At 45.9% G+C, this 25893-nt stretch overlaps 1 protein-coding gene across 2 annotated transcripts; it reads right to left on the bottom strand.

The window, feature by feature from the left end:
* Window positions 1-892: 892 nt before the first annotated feature.
* Window positions 893-24155, bottom strand: ELAVL1 (ELAV like RNA binding protein 1). Of its 2 annotated transcripts, none has more exons than XM_053372375.1 (6): window positions 24055-24155; window positions 14473-14662; window positions 13111-13214; window positions 10633-10786; window positions 9552-9777; window positions 893-2511 (listed from the first exon to the last, which is right to left on the bottom strand). In XM_053372375.1, the coding sequence occupies exons 2-6, from the start codon at window positions 14642-14644 to the stop codon at window positions 2187-2189; spliced, it is 981 nt and encodes a 326-aa protein (XP_053228350.1). In that variant the 5' UTR covers window positions 14645-14662; window positions 24055-24155; the 3' UTR covers window positions 893-2186. The 2 variants fall into 2 exon arrangements, with proteins under 2 accessions (XP_053228350.1, XP_053228351.1); XM_053372376.1 differs by lacking the exon at window positions 24055-24155 and adding an exon at window positions 19649-19798.
* Between the last annotated feature and the right edge of the window lie 1738 nt (window positions 24156-25893).

Here is a 25893-nt window from a genome sequence, read left to right as displayed (position 1 = left end):
GTACATTTGAGACCTCAAGAAATTGGTTAATGAGGTGATGCACTCTCTCAGAAGCCAAGCAAGTTACTTGGAACGTTGTTAAGAAGTTTCCTGATGAAGATATGCAAGGGCATCGTTTCCTACAAAGAACTTGCCTTTGCATAACGAAGATGTACGAGAAATGTCATAAGGTGTACACACAAAAAGCATCCTAAGGATACAGAAATCCCAACTCCTCTGTGCAGGCCGGAACAGCATTGTTATGAAAGACAGCCCACTCAAAGCCAGGAAAGGGCCTGAAATCTCCCTCGGAATTGCAACTTGCAGGCTTTGCCAGCAAGTCCTTTTTCTGACGGTGGATTTGCGGGCGTGGGTGGTGCAGCCAGTCTGAGGCAACCCTCCCCTGCTGTGCCAGGGTGCTGCTCCAAGTCCTCCTGGCCAGTCCTCAGTGCGGTGGCAGAAAATGGTTGTGGTGCGGCTGTAGATGCAGGCAGCCTGGGGGCAGGCTCGAAAAGGATGGAGACTGGTGGAGGATTCCAAGATGCAATAACCGAGCCCCTCACCGGGCATGCACAAGGGGGCTTCTCAAATGTGATGTGTGGCAGGCTTAAGTCATTCTTAGGATTCCCTTGGGCACAACCTTTCTGCTTTTTGCACACTCTATGGACATACTGCCTACATGTTTTCTGGAAAACTATTGTGCCCTTACAAACCCTCGCTATGTCAAAACTGGTTGCATAGGATTCGTATATGTAAGCCTTCAAGTCTCCTAACTGGTCGGGTTTATCGTTGTGGCACTTTAGAAACACCAGATGGTTCCTACTGGGGAAAAGAGCTGCTGTTAATTTTTCGTGTCGGACGCTGTGTAATATGGAGTGGGGGTTAAAAATTAAAATAACAAACCAAAACAAAATTTGAGCAAAACCAAATCAAATTTAATTGGTCTTAAATGCAAAAGTAAAAACAAACAAAAACACAAAAAAGCAAAAGAAAATTAACAGAAAACAGAACTCAAAGTTTCAAGGCAGCCTGCAGAAAACTCAGGGGATTAATTAAAATCGTATAAGTCTACCCAAAAAAAGAAAAAAAAATCGTTTATTTTCTCTCTTAAATCTCTACCTTCCAAGTTTTAATGTACTTTTCTGCTGAGAGTTCAAATATGTAAAGCTATCGTCAGAACAAACCCCTATTAAAATAGTGGGGGAAATCGTCTAGTACTTATTAGAAGGGATGCAAAAAAATGACAATGCTCAAATGTTCATTAACAGCTTTATATATATATATTAAAAAAAACCCTAAGGATGCAAGAATTCGAACTAAAAAATTATATTTGAAAGGAAGTTAATGTTAGATCATGCCACATTTATCTGACCAGAACGTAACACAATACGATGTGCTACCTGGAGGTATGAACTCCGCGGAAGTGGCAATGCTGGGTTTGGAGTTTCATTTTTACTCTGAAATCTTCCCAGAGTTTCTCTGAAACTCTTTGGTCCATTCTTATTGGAAACTGGGCTTTTAAAAATGGGGGCATGGACGGGCTAAAAAAGCTGTTCCAATTTGACATATAAAAAAAAAAAATGCGCCTACTGACCAACGAGCTTGGTCAATGGCGTTAACTGAACGCTGGCACGCTCTCGTTTACCAGAGTCTCTTTACAGACACTTTCCTTCTGCGGATTAGCAAACTTTTCCGCTAACTAAAAGTTCCAGTTTCCAAGCTTTGCCCTTGGCAACCAGGGGCAACGTTATGTTGAAGCTTGGTTGAAATGCCCCCGTCCTGGCAGTGAAATCAACAGCTAACCTTTTAAGGGAAAGCAAGCCTGGCCGTTTTCAGGGCTGGTTTGGATTCTATTTGGTAATTGTTGAGATATATATATTTGTATTATTAGTTTTGGCTCGGGGACAAGGTCATGAAGCAGAACCATCTAAAATTAAAAACCGATAAAACAATTGCAGGACTTAAAAAAAAAACAACCCAAAACATTTGAACATGTTGGTGGCATCCCAAGAATATATAAAAACCCTTTTATCCCACTTCTCATTTAGACTAAAGACAAACAACTTTCTTTGTGTGAAAACTGGCGCAAAACAAAAAAAAGAAGAATCGAGTTGTACACTAACGGAAACAAAAAAAGAAAGGTTTCAAACTTTTCCCGTCACTCGGTTATCTATTCCATACAAAAAAAAGAAAAGCCACGAGCGAAATTATTTGTGGGATTTGTTGGTTTTGAAGGAAACCTGCAAGATTTTGTCCCCCAGCCGGTAGCCGTTAAGACTCGCTATGGCCATGGCGGCTTCTTCATAGTTTGTCATTGTCACAAAGCCAAAGCCTTTGCACTTGTTGGTGTTGAAGTCGCGGATGACTTTGACATTAGTCACCGCGCCAAAGGGGCCAAACATCTGCCAGAGGATTCCCTCATCGGCATCTTGGCCGAGGTTGTAGATGAAGATGCACCATCCCGAAGAGGAGTTTCCTGGGACATTTACACCAGAAAGCCCACTCATGTGATCTACACCCATAGGAGAGAACCTACCAAATAAAAAAGGACATAAAATAGTTCATGTAAACAAAACAACAAAACAAAAAAAGTCAGTTTCAATCAAGTTCAAAAAAAAAAGAGAAGCTCATTGGGGGAATTAAAAGGTTAGGAGCGCTGAGCGGGGGGCGGTTTCAGAGCACCCGGGCGCTGCTTTTTGGCAAGAAGACAGAGTCTCCCTGGGACGCCTTAAAGGCTGTCGGATTTGGTGCGGCGTCAGCGTTTTGTGGACTAGGCCCTGCTTCGTCAGATGCGCTGTTTTTTAAAAAAATGATTTACTTTTACTTTAACCGGTTTACATGCAGCCCTTTTAGGGATACAGTGGAACCTCGGTTTTCGAGCACCTCGGAAGCCCAACGCCAAAAACCCGAAAGTAATTGCTTCCGTTTTCGAACGCGCCTCGGAAGTCAAACGGCTTCCGTGCATGTCTTTAAAGTTTCTCAATGGATTTGGCCGGCCGCTCATTGCTCCTTGGTTTTCGAACGTTTCGGAAGTCAAACGGTCTTCCGGAATGGATTACGTTCGACAACCGAGGCTCCACTGTATAATAATAATAATTTATAATAATAATTTATTATTTATACCCCGCCCATCTGGCTGAGTTTCCCCAGCCACTCATAACCATGAAACATCAAAACACAGAAGCATCAGTTAAAAACCAGGCTATACACCCCCCACCAAAAAAAGATTGAGCAGCAATAATTAATATAAAGACATTGAATAAAAGCAGTACATTAAAAAGCAATGAATTAAAAAGTGGCCTGAAATAAGAACCTTACGCTTTTTCTAAAAACATTTTCTCTAAAAAGATGGGGTCAGGAAGTGTTGTCCACAGTCGACCCAGGAATTCCCTCTCTCACACAGAGCTACATTATGCTAGAAGTGTGAAAGAGACCCACAATCCTGATTGTGAAACCCACAATCCTAGGACCACATGATGGAAACCCACGATTCAAATTGGGGCCGTAGATCTCTTTCGCGTTACAGGCATTCAGCTAGCATTGCAGGCTGCCAACATCACCAAGACTTGCTGTTTTATAAATGGGCCACTTATTTCTTTGCCTAAACACCCGTACTTTTGCTTCTGCCCCATGGATTTCACGACTTGTTTGCATCTTGTTATGCATCTGATGAAGCAGCGGCTCTAGTCCACCAAAGCCCGGCCGCAGTAAATTTACTTGTCATCTTAACGATGCCATGAGTTCCTCTGCTGTGTTTTACTGCAACAGACAGAGGCAGCTGCCCCTCTAGAATTTGCCAAGCTGAAAGCCACCGATCTACCAGGAATGTCTCCTGCGCAGGTCCCAGCAAAATGAACCAGAGTGGGCTGGGCACAAATTGCACTCAAGCTGCTACCACCCACACCAGCAGGGCTTGCACAGACATTTTTCAGAGGCTGTGCCCTGCGCATTGTCAGGCTTACAGTCCTGTCAGCGGTGTCAGAGGCTGATGCGGAGACACCCTTGGCAAAGGGCTTGTGCCTTGACCCCTGCGGGACCCCAGCAGTCTGTCTCCTCAAGTGGCATTCTGAAAGGGCCCACAAGGAGCCCTCGATATTGGGCAAAAGGGCTTTGGACGGGCTTTCTGGCCCCTTCTACATCATACAATTCTATGACTTAGATCTGCCTGTACAAGGATGCCATTTGAGCCAAGCGACCTCTTGGTTCAGAGTGTTCAGTAGCCAGAAATGAGGCAAGTGGAGCTGGATGCACAGGGAGATTTTAAGGCTCTCATCCTCCTTCCCTAGCAACTCTGCCGTACTCGCCACCCCGTTCCCAATAACATGAAAGGAAACGCTTTGCTGCTAGGCCTGGCATCTTTCTAGCACACAGCACAAAGGGCTCTACCCCCTTTCAGTTTGTCCGTGACTTTCTCACCGCTACTTATTCTCCCTCCCCGTGACCTAGGTTATCTGCAAAGTGACCCCCTGTGCTTGACCACCTGAACCCTGCAGAGCATACGATCACTGTGTGCTTTTCTAAAAACAAAAACAGGTTATGTAGGACTGCTTTTTCTGACAAGACAAAATAATGCATCCTTTATGAAGCAAAACCAAAGGGCACAGCGGCTAGCAACTATCTGGTTGTGGAAGAGTAGCACTGCAGGTTTTTTTGGGGGGGTGGGCATTGCTACACACTTTGTTCTTAAGAGCAGCATAGAGAATTGCTTAGCCAAGTGATTATTCAAGGCACCAGGCCCATACAATATGGCCACCATTTGCCACTAAGGATCAGTTCAGATGATCCTCCAGTCTGGAGGACTGCGACTGAGCCACCGATAGACATGATCCCTTCTCCTTTCCCTTGGGCGGATTCCCTTCCGTTTCCCATCTGGAGTTAGCCATGACGTGCGGAGACACTGACGCCGACAGGCTGTGGTGAGCGCTTCCCCTCCAAAACCAGAAATTGGCATTTCGGAACAAGGCTTTCGGGAGGAAAGCTCTAACCACCGCCCCCCAGATTCAGACATCGTGGCAAACACAAGAAAGGGAAGGTTGCATTTAAAAGCGTTTCGTTCTGGGCCCTGCCACACCATAGCTTGACATGTCATCTGAATTGAACCACTGGTTCTGACCCCGAGCCAGTTACAGTCAACGTTTAGGGCTGTAGCACTGTGAGAAACATTAACACAGGTTGTTGTCTTGTTTTTTTCGGGGGGTGGGGACCATCATCTTACATGGAAGAGGCTGAGTACAGGCAGATAGAAGAACATGTATTTATTTAACATGTGACAAGAATTCTACGACAAGAATTCTGAAAGATACCCATCTGACTCTACACTTTTGGAGAAATTAAAAAGAAAAACATGCAAGGGATTCACTGAAGAAGCAACTACTAAGAAGGAGTTTACAACAAGCATTGTGTGAAAAATGAGTAAGGACTTTTAAAAAAACAACCAACAAAAAAGGACACATAAGCAAGTGAAATAAGAAATCCAAAAAACCAGAGGAACAGTAAATTAGGAGAGGGCCATTTTGACAACACGACTAGTGTTTTGTTTTCTTTTCAAAAGTGTGTGTATGCCTAAGTTGTGGTAAATGAGGTTCTCAAAAGGCAACTGCTGTAGATACAGAGGATATAACTAGCTTTCCAGGGGAAAAATTATACCCCAAACAGAGCAAGTTATGAACTGAACTGTTGCTTATTAACTGCTGCTGTTAAGTCTTTTGAAGAATGAACTACGTATTAATGGTTTTTAAAAGGTTTTTTTTAAAGTAGCTGATTTAGTGGTGCTGGGCGGGACTCAGCAGGCTAAGAGGCGTGAGAGATCTGGCTAGCTCATTCCCCACTCAACAGGAGTAACTTGTCTGCATTATTATTGATTTGTCTTTTCTGTAAGAAACTTACAGGTTGTAGGACTTGGCTTGAACTTTAGTGAATGGTACTTTATCAACAATTAAGGAACTGCTAGTATTTCCGTGGGCCTTTTTGACGGGGTAAAAGCAAATTCTCATGCTGTGCTCCGAAGGACGCCCGGCGCCACTTTAAAGATTTTCATGGCTCCTCAAGAAGATCAGTAACCATGAATAAGGTTCCCAGGAAGTCCAAGAGCGGCCACATCGAGAGGCCCACAAACAGAAATTGGCTCATAGCCAGCCCGTTTGTACTTGCTATCCGTCCCTTTTCTCAATCACTCTGGTGTGCAAAGGGGGCTAGACGCAGAAACAGGAACTGCTCTCATTTGCACTAGGATGTGGTTAAATGGGGGGGGGGGGAGATGGCCAGCACTGCATGCTTCAAACACACTGGGTTTCAGGTCAATTTCCCAGTTAACTCAGGTAGCAAGAGCTGGACGTGGTCCCTCTCTGCTACAGCCACTGCCAGTCAGAGTAGACAGTGCTAGACTAGGTGGCGGCTTCGCCTATCTATCTGCTCTCCGGCTTATGCAAGGAGACAGCCAGCTCCAAGTCGAGGATTTATTTATTTTCTCCCAAATGAGGCTTGTGATCAATGACATCATAAAGGAGAAACTGAGGGAATTGCAATCCCGTTCTGGACTGCAGAACTGCACCGCTACACGCTAGGACTAGTGCAACAGATTTTGCCAAATGAGAAAGTGATAGAAAACATTCAAGGGGTATTATGTATGGCAGAGATGACTGTATCCATTACTGTGACATTTCAAAGACAAGGTGAAGGCTACTGAACCTTGAGATAAGGATTATATACTCTTTCCACCAGCTACAAGGAAAGTTCTATTCAAGGGACTTAATTTTGTTTCTTAGATTGACTTAGGTCTTTTGGATCAGGAACAGATGCAAATAAAGCACATATTAAATTGGTCAGCAAGTAAAAAGTAGCAGCTAAATTTATGAAACTAGTGTTAGACAGAAAATAATATATGTATATATCATCAATATAGGAAACATTTATCAATAGGGGGAGCTTATCAATCTTTTAATTATGCAACGAGAAGAATGGCTGAAAATCTTATCTGCTATTTAAGAAATGGAACTTTTCAAGCGCTATCTTTTTTTAGAAGCAAGAACACCGATGTGTCGAGAACACTTTAAAAACAAAAACAGTAATCAAATAGATGGCTTTTGTAAGAACTGAACAGGAAATGAAAGTGGAAAAGTTTAAAGAATGGTTTAAGGAAAAGAAAATAACTATCAAGAAACAAAAACCACAGTACAAGGGATGAGCTTGTAGCCTGTTAAAAGTATGTTATTCCCTAGACCTGGCTGGCAAGTTTAAGTTTCAGAAATATCTGAACAGAATCCCAATTCCTAACACTACACAAGGCAAAAGAAGTTATGTTTCTCCAGCAGCTTCTTTTGGGGAGCAGGGCAAACCCAGCTATCAAAAAGATCTAGGCCTTAGGTCCTCAAGTCACAAAAATAATTGCCCGGGTTGGTCTGTGCCATATTAACCTGGCACAGTCCATCATTCTGCTGCTGTTAAGTGCGGCTGAAATCAGAGGGTCAGTCAGGCAGAAAGTAGATACAATGCAAGCAGCACAATAATATTATGCATTTCGCTTTGAATTCAACGGAACTTCTTCCCTGGCAGGCGTGCATCAAATTTCAAGCTTAGGCTGCGTGAATCTCTCCTTTATTTCTATTTTAAACACAAACTAATATTGGAAAGATGAGGAATGCCATTACGTGGCATGCCCAATTTGGACTTTTCTTCTGAGTAACTACACACCGAGGGATTTGGGTTGTAAGAAGGGGATGGGGAAAGGTTTCCTAATTACGCCTGCCTTGCCAGACAAGGGGGTCCTATCTGTCAAAGCAGCAATGTGATCTTTTTTCAGGAGGGCGGGAGTCTCCATTCTACTTTTCTTTATTAAGTCGCATTCCTGTCTCCCACCTGCTTCCCCCAAAATTAAACGTCCTGATCTAACTCAGTATTCCTTCCTCAGGTCGAAAGTCTAAGATTAATACACTTTATTACAAAGGACACATACACACGTTTCCTGGGTAAGTGTCTTAACTGCACATCCTCTTCCCTTTTAGCGCTGTTCCGCATGGTATGCACATTATAACCTCAACTGCAGAACAAACCATTGCTTTTGCTTTTTCACTGCCAGTCTGCAACAACTGCCTGCAAACCCGCGGCTTTATTTGGGGTGCTAACCCACAGGCAGACATGTGCAAAGTTCGTTTGAGGGTTCTTAAAAGATCACAGGCATTTGTTGCTCTCTTATTAGCCGCAAACAGGACTGCCGGGCATGCATTTTAGATCTTGGAACCAGAGCTGAGGTTACTGCAATCTGGTTTTATTTAAATTGCCAGCTCCTCCACCCCCAGCCTTACAATATGTATTTTTTATACTTCTATAAACTACCTGGAGCACTATTTTTAGTTAGGAAAGCAGTACCAAGTAGCAGAACAACTCTGGCCTAGCTTGAGAATGTTCCCGAATGAGGCTCTGCGCAGGTGTGGAACCCATTAAGTGCAGCTGCACAAGGCCATTAAAAAGAACAAGTTGTTTTTAAAATGACAAGAAAGCTTTTAAGGAAAACAAAAAAAAGAACAAAAAAAACTTGCTTCGGCAATTTTAGACTATGAGAAGGAATAGGTTTTTACATGCTTCAGAATACTGTTTTAGCGGTACTGGAATTGCACTGTATGAGAAATAAGTTCATTACAATCAAGTACCAGACCACCCCATTCTTGCAGAATTTTTTTTAAAAATGCCATCTTTTGACACACTGTTGTGAAGCATCAGATCAGACAGACAAATTTTCAATCTTTATTAACCGGGGTGGGTGGGGACGGGGAGGACCTGGAAGGCTTTTTAATCCTCTATTTAATTAAATTCTATTTTTTGAGGGGGGGCAGAGGGAGTGAGATAAGAAGAGAGAAATCTGATGGAACAGAAATAAGAAAAGAAATGGACATCAACAATGATTACTGACATACCGTGGGAATACATATTCATTTGGGGGGACAGAAGCACTCAACTGCCATTAATTTTGAAAGATCTTTTTTTTTTCAGAACTCTCTAAAGTTATACAGAATGAACTTTAAAAAAAAAAAAATCTAATGGAAGAAGTTGGAGGTGCAATTGGGGCCAAGCTGATGGGTTCCACGTGAACTGTCAAGAAATATTGGGAAAGAGTTGGTTAAAGTAATAACAGAAATCACTGGATACAAATTTTACATTGAATCCTATTGCGACCCCTCCTTTTGGGATATCCAATACAACGCTACCTACGGCTGATATAAAGGCTTAGCTAGCATGGAATACCCTGGGCAATATAATTAGATAAAACACAGTAGGATTAGGCTGTATGAAGGTAGGCAACAAGAAGTATTCCAAGAAAAGTGGTCTTTATTGACTAATTATCGGAACAAAAGCTCTTCACATACTGTTAACCCTAGTATTTTGGAACGGATTAACATTTATGTCGGTGTTTTACTCCTCTCCCTTTAACTATCTACTGGAAGTGTTTCGCCTGGTGATGAGCAGTAATGATTTTAAAACAAAAAACGAAAAACGAAAAAAACCAAGAGAGGCAGAGGAAGAGAGAGAGAGCAACACACAGCACAGACCTCCAACCATGTCAGCTCTTCCTAACCTACCTGAATCTCTGAGCCTGGTGGTGGACGGGGCCCCCGAACCGTCTGGCCGGGGAGTGGTACAGCTGCGACAGCAGTGCTACGTTTTTGTTCTGGTTGGGGTTGGCGGCGAACTTCACCGTGATCGGTTCGGAGGAGCCGGGGGGCTTGTGGCCGTTGAAGTTCGAAATGGCCTCTTCGGCTTCCGAGCGCTTGTCGAACCGGATGAACGCCACCCCTCTGGACAGACCTTGAAACCGAAGCGACAAAAACACAGAGTTACGTGCGTCTCCTCCGCTCCCCCAAATGTGCCCAGGTTGCCTGGAACAAGGCTGCACAACAACCGGGGGGGGGGGGGAGGAACAGAATCCAACCTCCATCTGGCTGTCTTTTGCCAGCCGGCAAAGACAACCCAACTGCCTAAGTACCGTCACGAATGTCATGTTCTATATTGGCAGCCGGTGCTTTTGATGCACTTCTTACAGTATTTTATAACATGGTTTTAAAATGTTTTCACCCTGAGCAGTGCATAGGTGCTACAAGAGTGCTACAGAAATCTCTATGCAACCAGAAATGTTAAGTGTGTCCCGCTTTGTGGACTTTAATGGGAGATATAAAGCACTCCCTTAACTTGACTTTGGCAGAGGCTAGTTCCTAGAGAGAGAGCGCATGTTGTTGTTCAGGATCTTGGAAGGGCTCCTAAAACGAACAACATCAAAGCGCTTGTTGAGCAAGGGTGAAATCGTATTTGGTCAACCACCTAATCTGGAGTTCAAAAGCTATGCAAATCGCCTTGAGGAGGTTCATGGTTCGATACGTCCAATGGAGGGATCTCCGAAACAGCAAATCTGTTCCAATCATAGAAGTGGTATTTCATGAGTCATCCCTAGGGGAAAGTGCTCACAAGCAGAGTGAATTATTAAGGGGAGCTGGCCACCTCCACAAACTGTAGCCACACTGCCCTGCTACCTAAGGTAAGAGTGATGGGGGGGGCAAAAAGTGGGGGGAGTGTTTCCAAGTGACACATGTGATAGCCACTCTTGAGCAAAAGGAGCCAGTCAAAACTCCAGAGCTTCTAAAACAAAACCATCGCCGCCTTTCACACCTGTAGTTTGGTCAACCAGCACGCGCGAGTTGATAATGCGTCCAAACCGTGAAAACATGTCCTCAACATCTTTCTGTGTCATTGTCCGCGGCAGTCCGCTAATGTACAGGTTTGCGTCTTTGATAACCTCAGAGCTTGGGCGGGCATATGAAACCTAAAAGGAAAAGGAAAACCACTGGTTGGGCATGCGAATTCATGAAGTGTGCCTCCAGAAGTTCTAGCATCATTTCGGCTTCCTTCTTTTGCAGTTGCTAACGAGATCTTCCCTGCAGTTTGGCCCAACTTCTACCCCTTTTTGGGGTAGCCATCTGTCCCGCAATGAGGACTTGGACAAGAAGGTCACTTCCAGCAACAGTGGCAGGCAGTATGCTGAGGCCATTTCCCCCTCACTTGACCGCCAGCTGGACGTGTTACTGCTGCTTATTGGGAGGGGCAAGGTGGGGCAGTGGAGGTGGTTCAACACAACAAACACATGGGCAGAACCCCTCTGGTGGGTCTGCAGCTGCTGCAGCATCACCCTTCTAAGCGCAGAGATTGGGTCCACCAAGCTGTTCAAACTTGAGCGTTCAAATTTGGGGCAGGAAGAAAAGCAGCAGGGGCAATTTTTGTACGGATGGTATGCTCAGGGCTTCTAAACTCTACCACAAAGGTAATCGCAATTGCCTAAATCTGAGCTGTGCCGCAGTGGCTGCTCCTATCTTGCATGCCCCCTTATTGTAACCAACTGAGGTACTGGATATAACGAAGGAAAGGACGCAACTGTCTGGAAGTTTCCTCTAAGGGGTCGCACACCCACGGAATTACTCCTCCCCACAATACTTGGCGAAGCAACAGACTGAATGCCTGCAGGGCTGTTGTTTTTAAGAGAGCATAAATAATGGCACAGAGCTATTCACAAAATATGACCCCTGGGCAAGCCTTTAAGAACCTTCCTGGGTGAGCCCCTTTGGCCCTGTACACAATTTGCTTCCTATGCAGCTCTTGGAACACGCTACTATTCAGAGGCAAGACTACAATGCAGCAATTAAAAGTCAGGGTTAGCGTTCTCATCTGACAACCTCCTCCCAGCGAGGCTCTGGTAAGCCAAGAGAGAGAGCGACACTTGGATACAAGCAGCTCATTCATGGGTGCGCAGCCGCCAGCACGCAGTCACGCGATTCGACTCTCAAAGCAGCGACAGCTGTGTTGCTCAGATTGGGAGGCAGGTCAGGCCACCCCCTCACTTATTCCCCCCCCCCCCCGCGCTTCTTCCCTGACCCGTGGCTTGTCCCTTTTGTCTTGTGAGCCATGCAGCTGGTAGAGAGCCAAGCCCGACCGCCGTGCTGCCTTAACATCTCCCCTTCCACAAAGGCAACAGGCACACACATAGATATCACATTTAGGGCTGCAGGGTTGAGGCCGCTAATTGGTTAGATTCGTATATCAGCACTTTAAAACGAATCAAATGTTCCCCCACCATTTAGTCACTGCTTCTAAAATTAATGCATGGCAGTGCCATCTTAAAAGAGGCTTTTCCTCATGATAAGGAAAATGCCTCTTCCAAGATTATACCTATGACACATGCATGTGAATTACTATTGTTGTTGTTAATTGAATTTATATACCACCCTATACCTGCAAGTCTCAGGGTGGTTCACAAGATAAAAGCAGAATGTGAAACCACAAACTACATAATCAAAATAAAAACAACAGCCACCCAATAATGCATTTTAAGAGGGCATAGGTTGTCAATCAAATCAACCAAAGACCTTTTTAAAGGGGAACGTTTTTGCCTGGCGTCTAAAGGTGTATAATGAAGGTGCTAGGCAAACCTCCCTGGGGAGAGCATTCCAAAGACAGGGAGGCGCTGCAGAGAAGGCCCTGCTCTCGTGTTGACACCCTCTTGAGAAGGGGCATGCAAAGAAGCGCCCCAGAAGATGATCTCAGGGTCCGGGTAGGTTCATATGGAGGGAGACAGTCCTTGAAGTATTATGGTCCTGAAGTAAGCTTTCCCCTCTAGAACTACTGTTTCTCATAAGCAAACTTGCATAGTTTTAACCAACCAACTTAAAACATGAAATTAATCAGCCAAAATGTCTTGCACACTATTGAATATATTAAAATGCAATATGTAAAAAATGATATAACATACACACACCCTCTCTCTTCATTGTTCACACTGTGTATGATTAAGTAGGTTTAATAAACATGTCCACTTTTAAATGTCACACAATTATTGGCTGTTTCTCCTGCAACTGACTAATAAATCTGCTCTGCTAGAATTCAAGTTTGCACCTTTTTATTGAGCATGTATAGCCTGCCTCCCTGTCCAATGAGTTCAAGGCTAATGAAACAAGAATGTAACATAAAACACTTTTTAAATATACATTCATGACCATTGCAGGGGGAAAAGAGGAGAGGGTTGGACAGTCAAAAATAAGCAAAAATTCTAGCTGCAGACTGACTCCTGCTAGCCACAGTTGGGAGAGTCACTTTTACCTTGATAGTTTTGGACTGGAGTCGCAAGCCATTCAGCGTGTTTATGGCTCTTTCGGCATCTTTCGCTGTGACGTAGTTCACAAAGCCGTAACCCAAGCTGTGACCTACAGGGACGAAGGTTAATTAATTAAGCATAGCGTTCTTGAAAGTAAGCGGGGAGGTGGCAGAGGAGAACCACTTTGCTTCAACACCGGTTAAAACGAAGCACTCCTTATCTGTACTAATTAGGGACCTGGTTTATTTTGCATATGAATAGCAAAAAAGGCCACGTAAAAAACTGTGCTATAGGAGTTTCAGAAAATGAGGACCAGGACCCCCAAAGTTCGCCATGTGGCTTGGAGAGCTGCTCTGCAGGCACGCAGAACCAACTGCGCGGTTCCCTAGATCCTAGACAGGCTCCCTCCGACCTTAGTCACCAGCGCTGCAGCCGCCTTTTGGCTTCTCCGGCACACACAAAGCGACAAATAAATGTAAATAGCGACAGCAGTAACAGCTTAACAAGATAAGCATGTGTACAGAATGTTTGTCTGTCAACCTCACTTCTGTGTTATACAGGCATGTGTCGTCGTCCCCCCCCCCCCCCGCTTACGTGGGGATTATGTTCCGGGCCCCAGCGTACACAAGTGAAATAGCGTTCAGTAGGGAGCACCCCACTTTAACAGGGAGGGTGTGTAGGAAGGAAGGAAGGAAGGAAGGGGAGAGACAGTATGCACAGCCTTTGGAGTAGGGAGGCTTGGAAGCTGGCAACTCTCCCCCAGCATGCAGAGAGGCAGTAGCAGCCAGTGAGGTGGACCAGGCGATCAGCAGGGGGACGAGGCTGGGCTAGGCAGATTGACCTTCTCGTTCCCTCCCCTCTGCCCAAACCAGGTCCAGGAGAGGCAGAGCGGGCACCTCCTTCCCAAGTGGGATATCGGGCCGCTCCGACCGCACAAAGGCTCCACCCCGAGGCTGCTGAGCCACCTAGGCCATGGCATCCGGTTGCAAGCAGGGCAAAAGGGCGAGGAGGGCAGCCAAGAGCAGCTGCCACTACAGTATGTCCTCTGCCCACCTCCAGTGCTGCCATGGACGGGCAGGAGCGGTTGTGCTGCCCCAGCCAGAAGGCAGGCAAGCAGGCGGTCGGAAGCCAAGCCGAGGCGCCAGGAGGGGCCCCCTGCAGTCTCCTCCTCTCCAGCAACTTCAAGGCTTGCCAGCTTCAAATGTGCCGTGGCCCCTTCCCTCACTCACAGCCCCGAGAAGGGAAGTCCAATCTGTTTATTTATTTCACGGCAACCTGCATAAATGTGGTCGAGTGCAAGTGCGATACGAGTAAGTGTGGGACAGAGGGACGCCTGCATTTTAGGACAGGCTAAATGTTATTTTTACCTGCCACTTTGTCTCGAATAAGCTTGGCGGATTCAACTTCCCCAATGCTGCAGAACAGGCTCCGTAATTCATCCTGGGTCATGTTCTGAGGAAGGTAGTTCACAATTAAGTTTGTCCTCCCGATATCGTCCCTGCAGTCTTCAGCCATGTGATCTTCATAACCATTAGACATTTTAGTTAGAAAAAAAATCTGCCAAAAGGAGAAAAAATACAAATTGTTTAGCTCTGCAGGTTCATGTGGTTAAAAAGAAAGAAAATACAACCAGGAGAAGGAGTAGCATGCGACTGACCCAGTGTTTGAAATTCCCCAGGGGCCGGGTGCGTTATGCTACTGATGTGGGTCCAGATGCAACAAAGCAGAGATTTCTGGGCGCCATGTTGGCCCCTAACATCTCCATTGAGCCGCCTGACTCGCATACCGCCCTCATTCATCACATCAAGCAAAGTGCAGAGCTGAGCACAGAGCTGTGTACTGCACATCTGACTGCGCTGCAACCTTTCCACAAGCCACTAGGGCCGCTATTCCACTAAGGGGGTCTAAAACGGATAAATGACGATATCATTGATCACCACACAGCCTTCCTCAGCAGGCAAGCCAAGCTGCATCCAAGCAGGACTTTTGGTTGGGGGCTTGGCTGCCGAATGGTGGTATTCAGGACGATCCAAAGTATGGTGATGAGTCACAGTGAATACAAATAATCTGGGACTGCCAGGCTGCCAACAGGCCTGCCAGGCGGCAGAAGGGGTGGCGGGAAAAAACAGCATCGGCCTTGATTAGGGTCCAGAAATATTCATGGGGGCGTTAGAGGGTTGATGGAGGACCCTGGATGAGAGACATTAAAATATTTTTAAAAAGGAGGTGGTTTCTTGGGCTTGTCAACCTAGACAGCTTGCCCATCTAGGAGAAGAAAACTTTTGATCCTAACCATCCGCAGCCTTGCAGGATATTATTGGAAGAAACGGCTAAGGAGTAAACCCTACACAAGAGTAGGGACTCTTAAGAAGGTTGGATATCTTCTTGCGTGCCGCAACTCCTGCAGCCAAGCTACTGCCAAACACATTGCTCTGCTTTCCTTTGGACGCCGCCAATGAGGCCGGGAGGGGGGTCTTGTCATCTGGGCAGTCCAGGACCTCCACACACGCTGCCCAGGCTTACGCCGAGGGGGGGGGGAGTCCCCTTCAGTATTGCTAACACTGTGGGTTGACTTCAACCCCCAAGGTGCACTCCATTGTCTCTCAAGACAGACGGATGCCGCAAACAACAGCAGCAGCAGCAGCAGCAGCAGCAGGAACATGGTAGTTTCTGTATGCAAATGTGCAAGGATTTAGGGGTTTTCTTCACCAAAGCTGGTAGGAGCCATAGCATCAAATGAAGGGGAAGCTGCAGGGGGGGGGCATCAGTTTTCCTGGGAGGAATGTCAGAGGGAGTGTTTAGTTCCCCAGTCTTCTGCCCACCACGATTAACCATGGCACCTGCACCAGCTCTATGCTGGGTTTCACATTACCTTCTCCCTTCTTTGAGCTACCAGGCCTGGGAGCTCTCACAGAGCTGTCCTGCACTGAGGCAGCAGTTCTGCCTAAATGCTTCCTACCAGCTCAATCTCACTTCCAGCTCAAGGAAAGCAATGGGGGGGAGGAGATGCTCCACCATGTGTGAGGTGTGCAATTTCCACAGAAAAGTGGTACCCAGGATGCCAACCCCCAGCCATTTTTGCCCTGGAAGTCTCTCTTAAAGGTTCCAATCCTACACTTGCCTTGTGGTGGGACAAGGCCATTAAGCAGAAAAGTGGGGAGCAGGGAGTAGCCAGAGTATGCCTCTCCACCGCTTTTCTTTTCAGCTGGTCAGCAGCACCCCAAGTCCCCAGATGAGTCAGGTGGGCTAGAATGCATCTCCCACAGCAGAGAAGGTTTGGCGGAGAGAATCTTAGTTCTGCCTACAATATTCCTGAGCCAACTTCACAGCCTGAAGAAGGACCATCACATCTCTATGTAGCTCCTTTTGGCAAAATCACAAAAGCCCCCAAACCCCAAATACTGTGATATAAAAAAGGACAATGAACGTATATAGGCAGTAGCCACTGTTGTGCAACAAACATTTCTCCAAACCCATCAATTTATAACGATGAGATCTCCTGCTATTTTGCCTCTCACTAGGGTTTTTGTTTGTTTGTTTCCCATGCTTTTGTCTGTTGTTTCTCATACTCTTAGGGACCTTCTCAGTTTTGGTTGTTTCTCTTGGCAAAGCGCTTAAATTAGACCCCCCCCCCAGCACAAGCTCCAAAGGAACCAGTCTTGACAGTCCTTGTCTAATAGCATACTCTGATCCTCTGAAAGGAAACAAGGAAGAAAAGAGGTCAGGCCGTCTCAGCTTGTTCAAGCCCTGCGTACCCGATAAGAGCAAACAAACTGAGATTTAAAACAAGAACTTCCTGGCAGTAATGATTTCCAGGTGAACCTGTCAATCTGAGGCATCACTTTTGGAGTCGTCATTTCCTTCTCCATTCAGTACCAATGCACACGCACGCTACGGAACCAGGGCTAATTCACATAAATCTCCCAGTGTACAAAAGCTCGTTTCATGCTCAAGGGTGAGAAAGAGGAAGTGGAACTCACTGGAGCCGATGATGGACAAAATGCTTGATTAAACAGAAGAAGCCTTTCAGTGAAGGAAACCACTCCACATCAGAAACTTAAAATTCTGCCGCTCACTAATTCTGAATCTGCTGCTTTGGTATTCCTGCTTCTTCCCCTCATCTCAAAATGGACATACCAATGTATTTTAGGGCAATTTAAATTCCCGTATACACTAAACAGACCGATTATTTGAATAACTATATTAATCCTGTTGTACCCTTTCTCAACTTTAACTATATTTGTCAGTTCCATCGTGTTTCCTTCAACTATATTCATACATCCCAAAGAGGAAGCAGCAAATCAGTTACTCTCTCCCAGCCCAGGAGAAGCAATGCAGTGACCCCTTGATGTCATGAACCCTGACCACTGACCCTGCTGGCTGCTGGAGAACCTGGAAGTTGCAGACCAACGAAACCTAGAGGGGACTATATTAACTATCCTGTCTTGGCGTAGCCCAACTTACAGGACTGCCATGAGGATAAAATGAGAGAGAGAGAAGTGTATTGCTAAACAGTGCAATGCTCTAAACGTCTGTTTCAAATGACTGCTGTAGTTGTTGTTGTGTGCAAACTGGCTTGCATAGTAAAACAACATAAAATACAGTCTGCTGTATTTGTTTATATATATATGTGTGTGTGTGTGTGTGTGTGTGTGTATCATTTCAGTCATTTAAAACTGAAGGATCACTAGGAAGCAGTTCTGAGCACTCCAAAACCCAACATAAATGCTACATATTATTGTTTTTAGTTGGGTGGCTTAGAATAAAGCACATTTTTAGCTTAGCAATACGAATACTGACCTACCTGATAGGGCCCTGTAAGGATTACTGAGATTTGAACAAAGCTTACCATTTCCCCTTTATTTCCCTCATCTTAAGGAATGGTTTCTTAGATTTAATACAGTACAAGTAATAGTTTATTATTTATACCACACCCATCTGGCTGGGTTTCCCCAGCCGCTCTGGGCGGCTTCCAACCAAATATTAAAAACACAATACAGCATTAAACGTTAAAAACATCCCTAAACAGGGCTGCCTTCAGATGTCTTTCAAAAGATAATTGCTTATTGCCTTGACACCTGGTGGGAGGGCGTTCCACAGAGCGGGTGCCACCACCGAGAAGGCCCTCTGCCTGATTCCCTGTAACTTCGCTTCTCACAGTGAGTGAACCGCCAGAAGGACCCCGGGACCTGGACCTCAGTGTCTGAGCTGAACCTTGCAAAGCTGTTGTCTGTCAATGTGTGTGCGCGCACCTGCAATGCTCACCTGTGCATGTGTACACAGCAAGGCCTCAAAAAGGCCAAACCTTTGGGTTATGCCAAATGATATTCTTACTCAGGGTAGATTAAACTTCCTCTCATGCATTATTCCAATAGGTCTGCTCCAAGCAGCTGGGACGAAACCCCACTGCTGCTATTGCAATTGGCTTGCACCGTGCTCAAATTCCTTCCCTGCCATCAAAATCATCCCCCCCCCCCACAAAATTGCAAATCAGGTTTATTATCAAAATTTACAGACTTCCAGCTGTTTGCAAGGAGCAAAGCAAACGAAAGCCATTGAAACATCTCCAACACAACGAGGGCTTCAAGAGGGTTCCACCCCCAACCCCCTGCAAAAAAAATCCAGCTGAAAACTCAACTTTGATTTTGCTTGCTGCAAATTTTGATAATAAACCTGATTGGTGGGGTGTGTGTAAACGATTTCAATTGCAACCGTGACTCCCTGCACACGCACCCAAATTCAGCCGGAAACGCAACTTTGATTTCTTCTGTGCAAATTTTGATAATAAACCTGGATTTGCCATTGGTGGTGGGGGAGGGGCTTTAATGTGAAGGATTCCGATTGCAACCTGACTCCCATCTCCCTGCACCCCACCCCCCATTTGCAAAAACAGCGAGGCTGGTCCTCCTTGCAAAAAGGCAGAAGCCTAAAGACAACAATAGCAATCAAACAATAATAATAATAATAATAATAATATGATGATGATAATAATAATAATAATATGATCACCCACCGTTGCAAACATAATATGATGATGATAATGATGATAATAATAATAATAATAATAATACTAATATGGTGATAATAATAATATGATCATCCACCACAGTGATCATAATATGATGATAATAATAATACTAATAATACTAATAATACTAATAACAAGATGATAATAATAATAATATCATCCACCGCTGCGACCAGCATAATAATAATAATATCATCCACCGCTGCGACCAGCATAATAATAATAATATCATCCACCGCTGCGACCAGCCTGGCTGGCCGCCCTGCCTCCCTTCCCCGCCCTAACAAAAGACTCCGCGCTCCCTCCCCTCCCTCGCGCGTGCTTTTCTTTCTCTCTTTTTGGGAAGGGGGGGAGCTGCCCACGTTCGCTGCGGCCCCGCCCCCTCGCGCAGGCCCCGCCCCCTCCTGCGTCACCGGCCGCGCAGGCCGCAAGGCGAGCCTGGCCCGCTCCCACTGTCGCCGCCGCCGCGGCCTCCTCCGACCAACCGCCTCTTCCCTCAGCGGCGGCGGCCTCACCTGACGACGTCGCTCCCGCTCCGACGAAGCGGGGAAGGAGGGCTGGGGCGGCGGCGGCGAGGCGAGGCGGCGGGCCGACGAAGCTGAGGGTCCCTCCGGCCGCGCGACGAGCCGCTCCGCTCCCTCAGTCGGCAGAAGCAGCAGCAGAGGGAGGGAGGGAGGGAGGGAGGCGGGCTTCGGCGCCCGCCACGCCCACTCCGCCGCCCGCCCGACGACGCCCATTGGCCGCGGCGCCTGCGCCCGGCGCGCCCATTGGACGGCCGCCGCGCCGGTTAAAGGCGCGCTGTGGGTGACGGGGGGGAAAAAACGGACGCTCGCCGAGCGGCGGCTCGCCTTCGCGCCCGCGCATGCGCGGAGGGCTGCCGTCGCCCTCCTCCCCCCCACCTTTTTTTTTGGGCGTGACCGCGCGCTTTTCTTTTTTTTTACCAGTCACGCGTTCCGAACCTTCTCCCTGCGCGACGCGCGTTCACACGTTACGTTTTCAGCCGGCGCGAAACCCGGGTGTTTTTTTTTTCGTTTTTTTTTAAACACTCCCCACCAACCCCTTTTTTCCCGACGGAGCGTCAACACGCAAGCATTTAAACACGTTAATAATAATAATAAAACACGATTACGCGGGCCTAACAGTAATCATCCGGAGCCCACGTTTTTTTAAAGAATAAAAAATGTGGAATGGCTGCTCTGCCCACATGCAAAAGCACACGCGACCCTTCTCCTCTGCAAAAAAGAAAAATGATTTTCAGTAAAACATAATATTATTATTTAAATTTGTATACCGCCCTATACCTGCAGGTCTATAGAATGTATAAAAAGATTGTATTTAGATGCCCAAGAGATTATGGGTGTCATGAGAAAGCTCAAACCCTTATAGGAAACCGGCCCTTTTTTAAAGGTTGGCTTGCATTGATTAAATACAGGCTGGTATTATTATTTGCCTACCATCATCATAGATGAAACTATACAATTTTGTAAGCCATTAATTGTTGGTGGTATTGGGTTGTTTTTTTTAATCCTTGTAAGGGCAAATAACCTAAAAAGTGACTTCTTTTTTAGAAAAGCTAGTTAAAATTAATTGAGTCATGCGCCCTAGAACCCTGCTCAAACGATCTGAGGCATAATTGAGATATTGGAAGGGAAAGAAAGCCGCCTGTTGTGGTTAGAAAAGGCCGATTAAAACATTTCCCCCTCCATTTCCTTAAAAAGATCTCTATCGCAGGAACACAGGTGTGGTGAAACAGCTTTGATAAATAACATTTGGACAACAAGGATTTGCGAGATAATTATTCAGATGCTTTAAGGCTCTTTAGAAGATCTAAATCTACCAGTGCTGGTTTGAAATCTTTTAAGGAAATTGATTATGTTCATAGTACAATCCTCGCCATGCCCACTCAAATGTAAGCTTTCAGGCCCCATAGGAGGCATAGGCAAACTCGGCCCTTCAGATGTTTTGGGACTACAACTCCCATCATCCCTAGCTAACAGGACCGGTGGTCAGGGATGATGGGAATTGTGGTCTCAAAAACATCTGGAGGGCCGAGTTTACCTATGCCTGCACTATACATTCGGAGCAGGACCGTTCTCTCTAAAACAGTCATGGCTCCCTCTCTGGGAACTAGTTTGTTCAGAGCTACCGCTATTCTAGGCTGCATCCTCGGAAGTCTAGTGTCCAGGGAAGTCCTAAAGGTAAAGGTAAAGGGACCCCTGACCATTAGGTCCAGTCGTGGCCGACTCTGGGGTTGCGGCACTCATCTCGCTTTATTGGCCAAGGGAGCCGGTGTACAGCTTCTGGGTCATGTGGCCAGCAGGACTAAGCCGCTTCTGGCGAACCAGAGCAGCACACGGAAACGCCGTTTACCTTCCCGCCGGAGTGGTACCTATTTATCTACTTGCACTTTGACGTGCTTTCGAACTGTGAGGTTGGCAGGAGCAGGGAACGAGCAACGGGAGCTCACCCCGTCATTGCGGGGATTCGAACCGCCGACCTTCCAGTCGGCAAGCCCTAGGCTCTGTGGTTTAACCCACAGCACCACCCGCAAAAAGGATCTGGGGGTCTCGGCGGACTGCAAGCTGAATGTGAGCCCACCGTGTGATGCAGCAGCGAAAAAAGCAAATGCTATTCAAGGCTACATCCACAGAAGTCTAGTGTCCAGATCAAGGGAAGTCCTAGTGCCTCTCTATTCTGCCTTGGTCAGACCACACCTGGAATAATGTTTCCAGTTCTGGGCAGCACAATTTAGGATGGATGTTGACAAGCTGGAAGGTGGGCAGAGGAGGGAGACCAAGATGATCAAGGGTCTGGAAACCAAGCCTGATGAGGAACGGTTGAAGGAGCTGGGGATGTTTAGCCTGGAAAAGAGGAGATAGCAGAGCCATCTTCCAATATCTGAAGGGCTGTCCCATGGAGGAGGGAGAAAGCTTGTTTTCCCACTGACTTGGAAGAAAAGCCCATTGAATTCAATGGGACATCTGAGCAGACATGGTTAGAACGGCAGCTTTCATTTGCTAAGCTGAAAACCGTCCCTGGTGAAAACCATAGTGGTTGTTTCCAAATAATTTTTTATGTTTTGTGCACGCAAAATTGCTAAAAAGCAACAACCATCAAAACGTAAGCAATAAAATAAGTGCAGAAAACATAACATGACGTAATACAGCTGTAATGCAAGATAACATCGCCGTCAACATGATAAAAGTAACAGCTCTTTTAAAATAATTTATGTTCGGTAAATTTTAGCATTAGAAATGCAGGCTGGCTGCAAAACTCAGGAGGGAACACAAAGTAAATTCCATTCCATGTTTATTTGACTGCTCCTAAACAGCCTTTTTCTTTATATTCTTTATTTCCCCATAACCAAACTCTAAATGATTTTATTGCCATCGTCAGCCATGCAACCTCGACCAGTTTTCAAAGGAGATTAATAAGATTAATAACCTTTTTTTCAGCTAAATCAGTTTTTCAAATAAATCAACTGACCACAGAGATAATTCCTTTGGGGTTCGAGTATGCTTGTACGATTTACTGGAGTATTAGCGTATTTGTATCATTTTCTATGATTACGTCTCAACTGCATTTTAAATTTTCTGATAGTCGGAGAGGCCTAAGAGTTGTCAAGCCTAAAAGCACATATACCTAGGGCCCAGGAATCAGGTCTGCTTTGGGAAGGCAGTGGAGAAAATAGTCTGTACTCAGAGTACAACCACAGAAATTAATGCACCAAATTTAGTCAGGTCTATCCATTTCAAGGGGTCCAGCCGGGAGTAGGGCCAATGGCTCCCCGTTTGTGGGATGCTATCCCCAGGGAGGTTCGCCTGCCGCCGCCTTCCTTATACACCTTCAGGCGCCAGTTGAAAAACATTCCTCTGCAACCAACACTGTGCTGTGGAAGAGGGGGTTATCTCTGTTTTTATGTTTATTGTGTCTTTTTTATATTTTAATTTTATGTTGTGAACCTTCCTGAGATCTACAACTATGGGGTGGTATATTAATAATAGTAATGATGACAATGATGGGTGCAACCTGCACTGAACACAGATAACCAGGCAGTGCAAAATGACATTATGGCCATGACATCACGACACACGTCTCCCTCTCCTGCCTTCTTCAAAATCAACCAGGCCTCCCTGTTTGTATTCCATTTTTATTTTTATTACATATTTTGTCTTTTTTACATTTTAATCCTATGTTGTGAACCTCCCTGAGATCTACAGGTATAGGGCAGTATACTACTACTACTAATAAAAATAATAATAATAATGGATGCAACCTGCACTGAACACGCAACTAACTAGGCCGTGCAAAATGACATCATAGCCATGACATCATGACGCATGTCTCCCTCTCCTGCCTACTTCAAAATCAACCAGGCCTCCATTTTCATTTCATATTTTGTCCTTTTTACATTAGTATACTATTAATAATAATAATAAAAATAATAATGGAGACAGCCGCACTGAACACGCAACGAGGCCGTGCAAAATGACGTCATCGCCGTGACGTCACGACGCACGTCACCACCCCCACTACAAAATCAGCCAGGCCTCCCTATTCGAATTCCATCCCTGCCCCCTTTGCTGTTGCCATGGCGCTAGAAATCGGACCACGCCCACTTTCAAAGTAACGGCCGCGGGAAGGGATGGGAAGAGCGAGCGGCGCGCCTGCGCAGGAAGGGGGGAAAGCCGTCGTCCCGCCCCGACAAGATCTCGCGAGATCACGACGCGGTAAAGGGGCGGGGCCCGCTGCTTGAAGGACGGGAGGGGGGAAGGGAAAGCATTAGATAATCATGGAAATGGGATAGAGCGGCGCGCGCACGGCTTCCGCCGAAGCCGCGCCGATAGGAGAGGCGGCGGAGGCCGTGAAATATTCCCGGGGCGCGAAAACGCGTGTAAAAAAAAATGAAAATCCTTTTTACCTCAGGGAGGAAAAGACTCGGAGCGGCCCGCCAGCGAGACTCCTTCCCGGCACTTCCGCTTCCGGTCTGACGTCAGAGGACAGCAGCGTCGCCATAGAGATGCGCGCGTCTAGAGCGGTCGCTGGCCAGGCGCGCTGACTTCCAGAAGACAGAGCTACGAAAGCTTAGAGGAGCCACAACTGCAGCAAGAATTTTGTTACCGAAGAATTGGAAAACACAAGAAAGATTGGCAGGTGAAGATGATGGATTTTTCGGAGCTAGCTGACCTGACTGGAAGAGTCCATGACCAGAATAATAATAATAATAATAATAATAATAATAATAATAATTATTATTATTATTATTATTATTACAACCAATAATAAAAACAAGTTGATTAAAATACAATTTAAAAGATTAAGAAACCAGAGGTCTTTCTTCTTGGAATAACAGGTTTGGAATTGCCCAAGAAAGACGTTAAATTATTTTGTATGCCACAACTGCTGCTAGCCACAACTGTTAGCTAAAAAGTGGAAAACCCAAGAATTACCAATGATAGAATGGCAGATAAAGATGATGGATTTTTCAGAGCTAGCCAACCTAACCGGGAGTCCGCGACCAGAAGGAGGAGTAGCATCAGGAAGAGTAGACTAAAATTAATGATTATTTAGTTAAATATGTTAAGTTAAACGATCTGAAAACAGCTTGCAGATACCTAATTGGCTTAGGATTTTATTGATGTTAAGTGATGAATTAATATGTTTAATTTAGTAAAGTGAAGATTTAAGGATGTTAATGTTTAAGTTAAATTTTATAAGAATTGTGACTTGGGAAACCGTTAAAAGGACATGCAATGAAATTCAACCAAGGGGAAGCGGGAAAGTCACTTAACAAAGTTAATAAGTGTAATTTTCAATAAGGCTATGATTTACTGGTATGCTTGTTTGTCTTTCGTGTTTGTTTGTTTTTAAATATTGTGAAAACCAATTTTAAAAAATTGGGGGGGGGGAATAAAAGATTAAGATACAACAACCCTCTTGCAATGCAGGAATCTCAGCTAAAGCACTGCTGACAGATGGCAACCTCTGCTTGAAAACCTCCAAGGAAGGAGAGTCCACCACTTTCCATCGCACGGTCAAACAGCTCTGACCGTCGCAAAGTTCTTCCCGACGACGTCGAGTCGGCACCTCCTTTCTGGCTACATGAAGCCACAGGTTCGAGTCCTACCCTCCCGAAGCAGGAGAAAACAAGCTCGTTACCTCTTCCTTTTGTGTGTCGGCCCTCGAGATGTGTGTCAAGAGACCACACTCCCAGCCTAGAGGCAAGATGGGGCCTGCAGGAAGGCACAACATAAACAAGTATTGGGGGACCCCTGGCTAGGTGGGACCAGAGGCGGCAACTCTGTGGGACCCCCTCTGGAAGGCCTGTGGTGGTGCTCTCGCTGCCACAGCCAGATGGGGACAAGTGGGGTGCTGTGGGGTTCTGCCCCGGGCCCCCTAGCTTGCTGTTCTAATTTTGAGCATCTCCCCTGTTACGATTACTATTTATTTTTTTCTTAAACACAGCTCAAAGAGAGAGAAAACACATACGCATTCGAAGTGGTTTACTCTCCCACTGTCATTTCTCCTTCGCTCCTTTGGGCTGTGCTTCCAGCGACTGCAGTCAATGGGGATTTCAGGTCCGGGTTGCTAATGGGTTCCTAATGGGAGTCCCCCATAGGTGTTGCAGACGAGGAAGGAATCCCCTTCTTGGGGGTCCATGCTGGCTGCCCCCTGCTTCTGATTCTGCACACCCAGTGCAGAGAAATGCTCCCCTCCCTCATATTCCCAGGCTCCCTGACCCTTCCCACACACCCCACAA

Source organism: Podarcis raffonei, chromosome 18 (genome assembly GCF_027172205.1).
Source record: "Podarcis raffonei isolate rPodRaf1 chromosome 18, rPodRaf1.pri, whole genome shotgun sequence".
NCBI lineage: Eukaryota > Metazoa > Chordata > Lepidosauria > Squamata > Lacertidae > Podarcis > Podarcis raffonei.
Note: the sequence above shows the minus strand (reverse complement) of the source record. Positions and strands in the feature narration are given on the sequence as shown.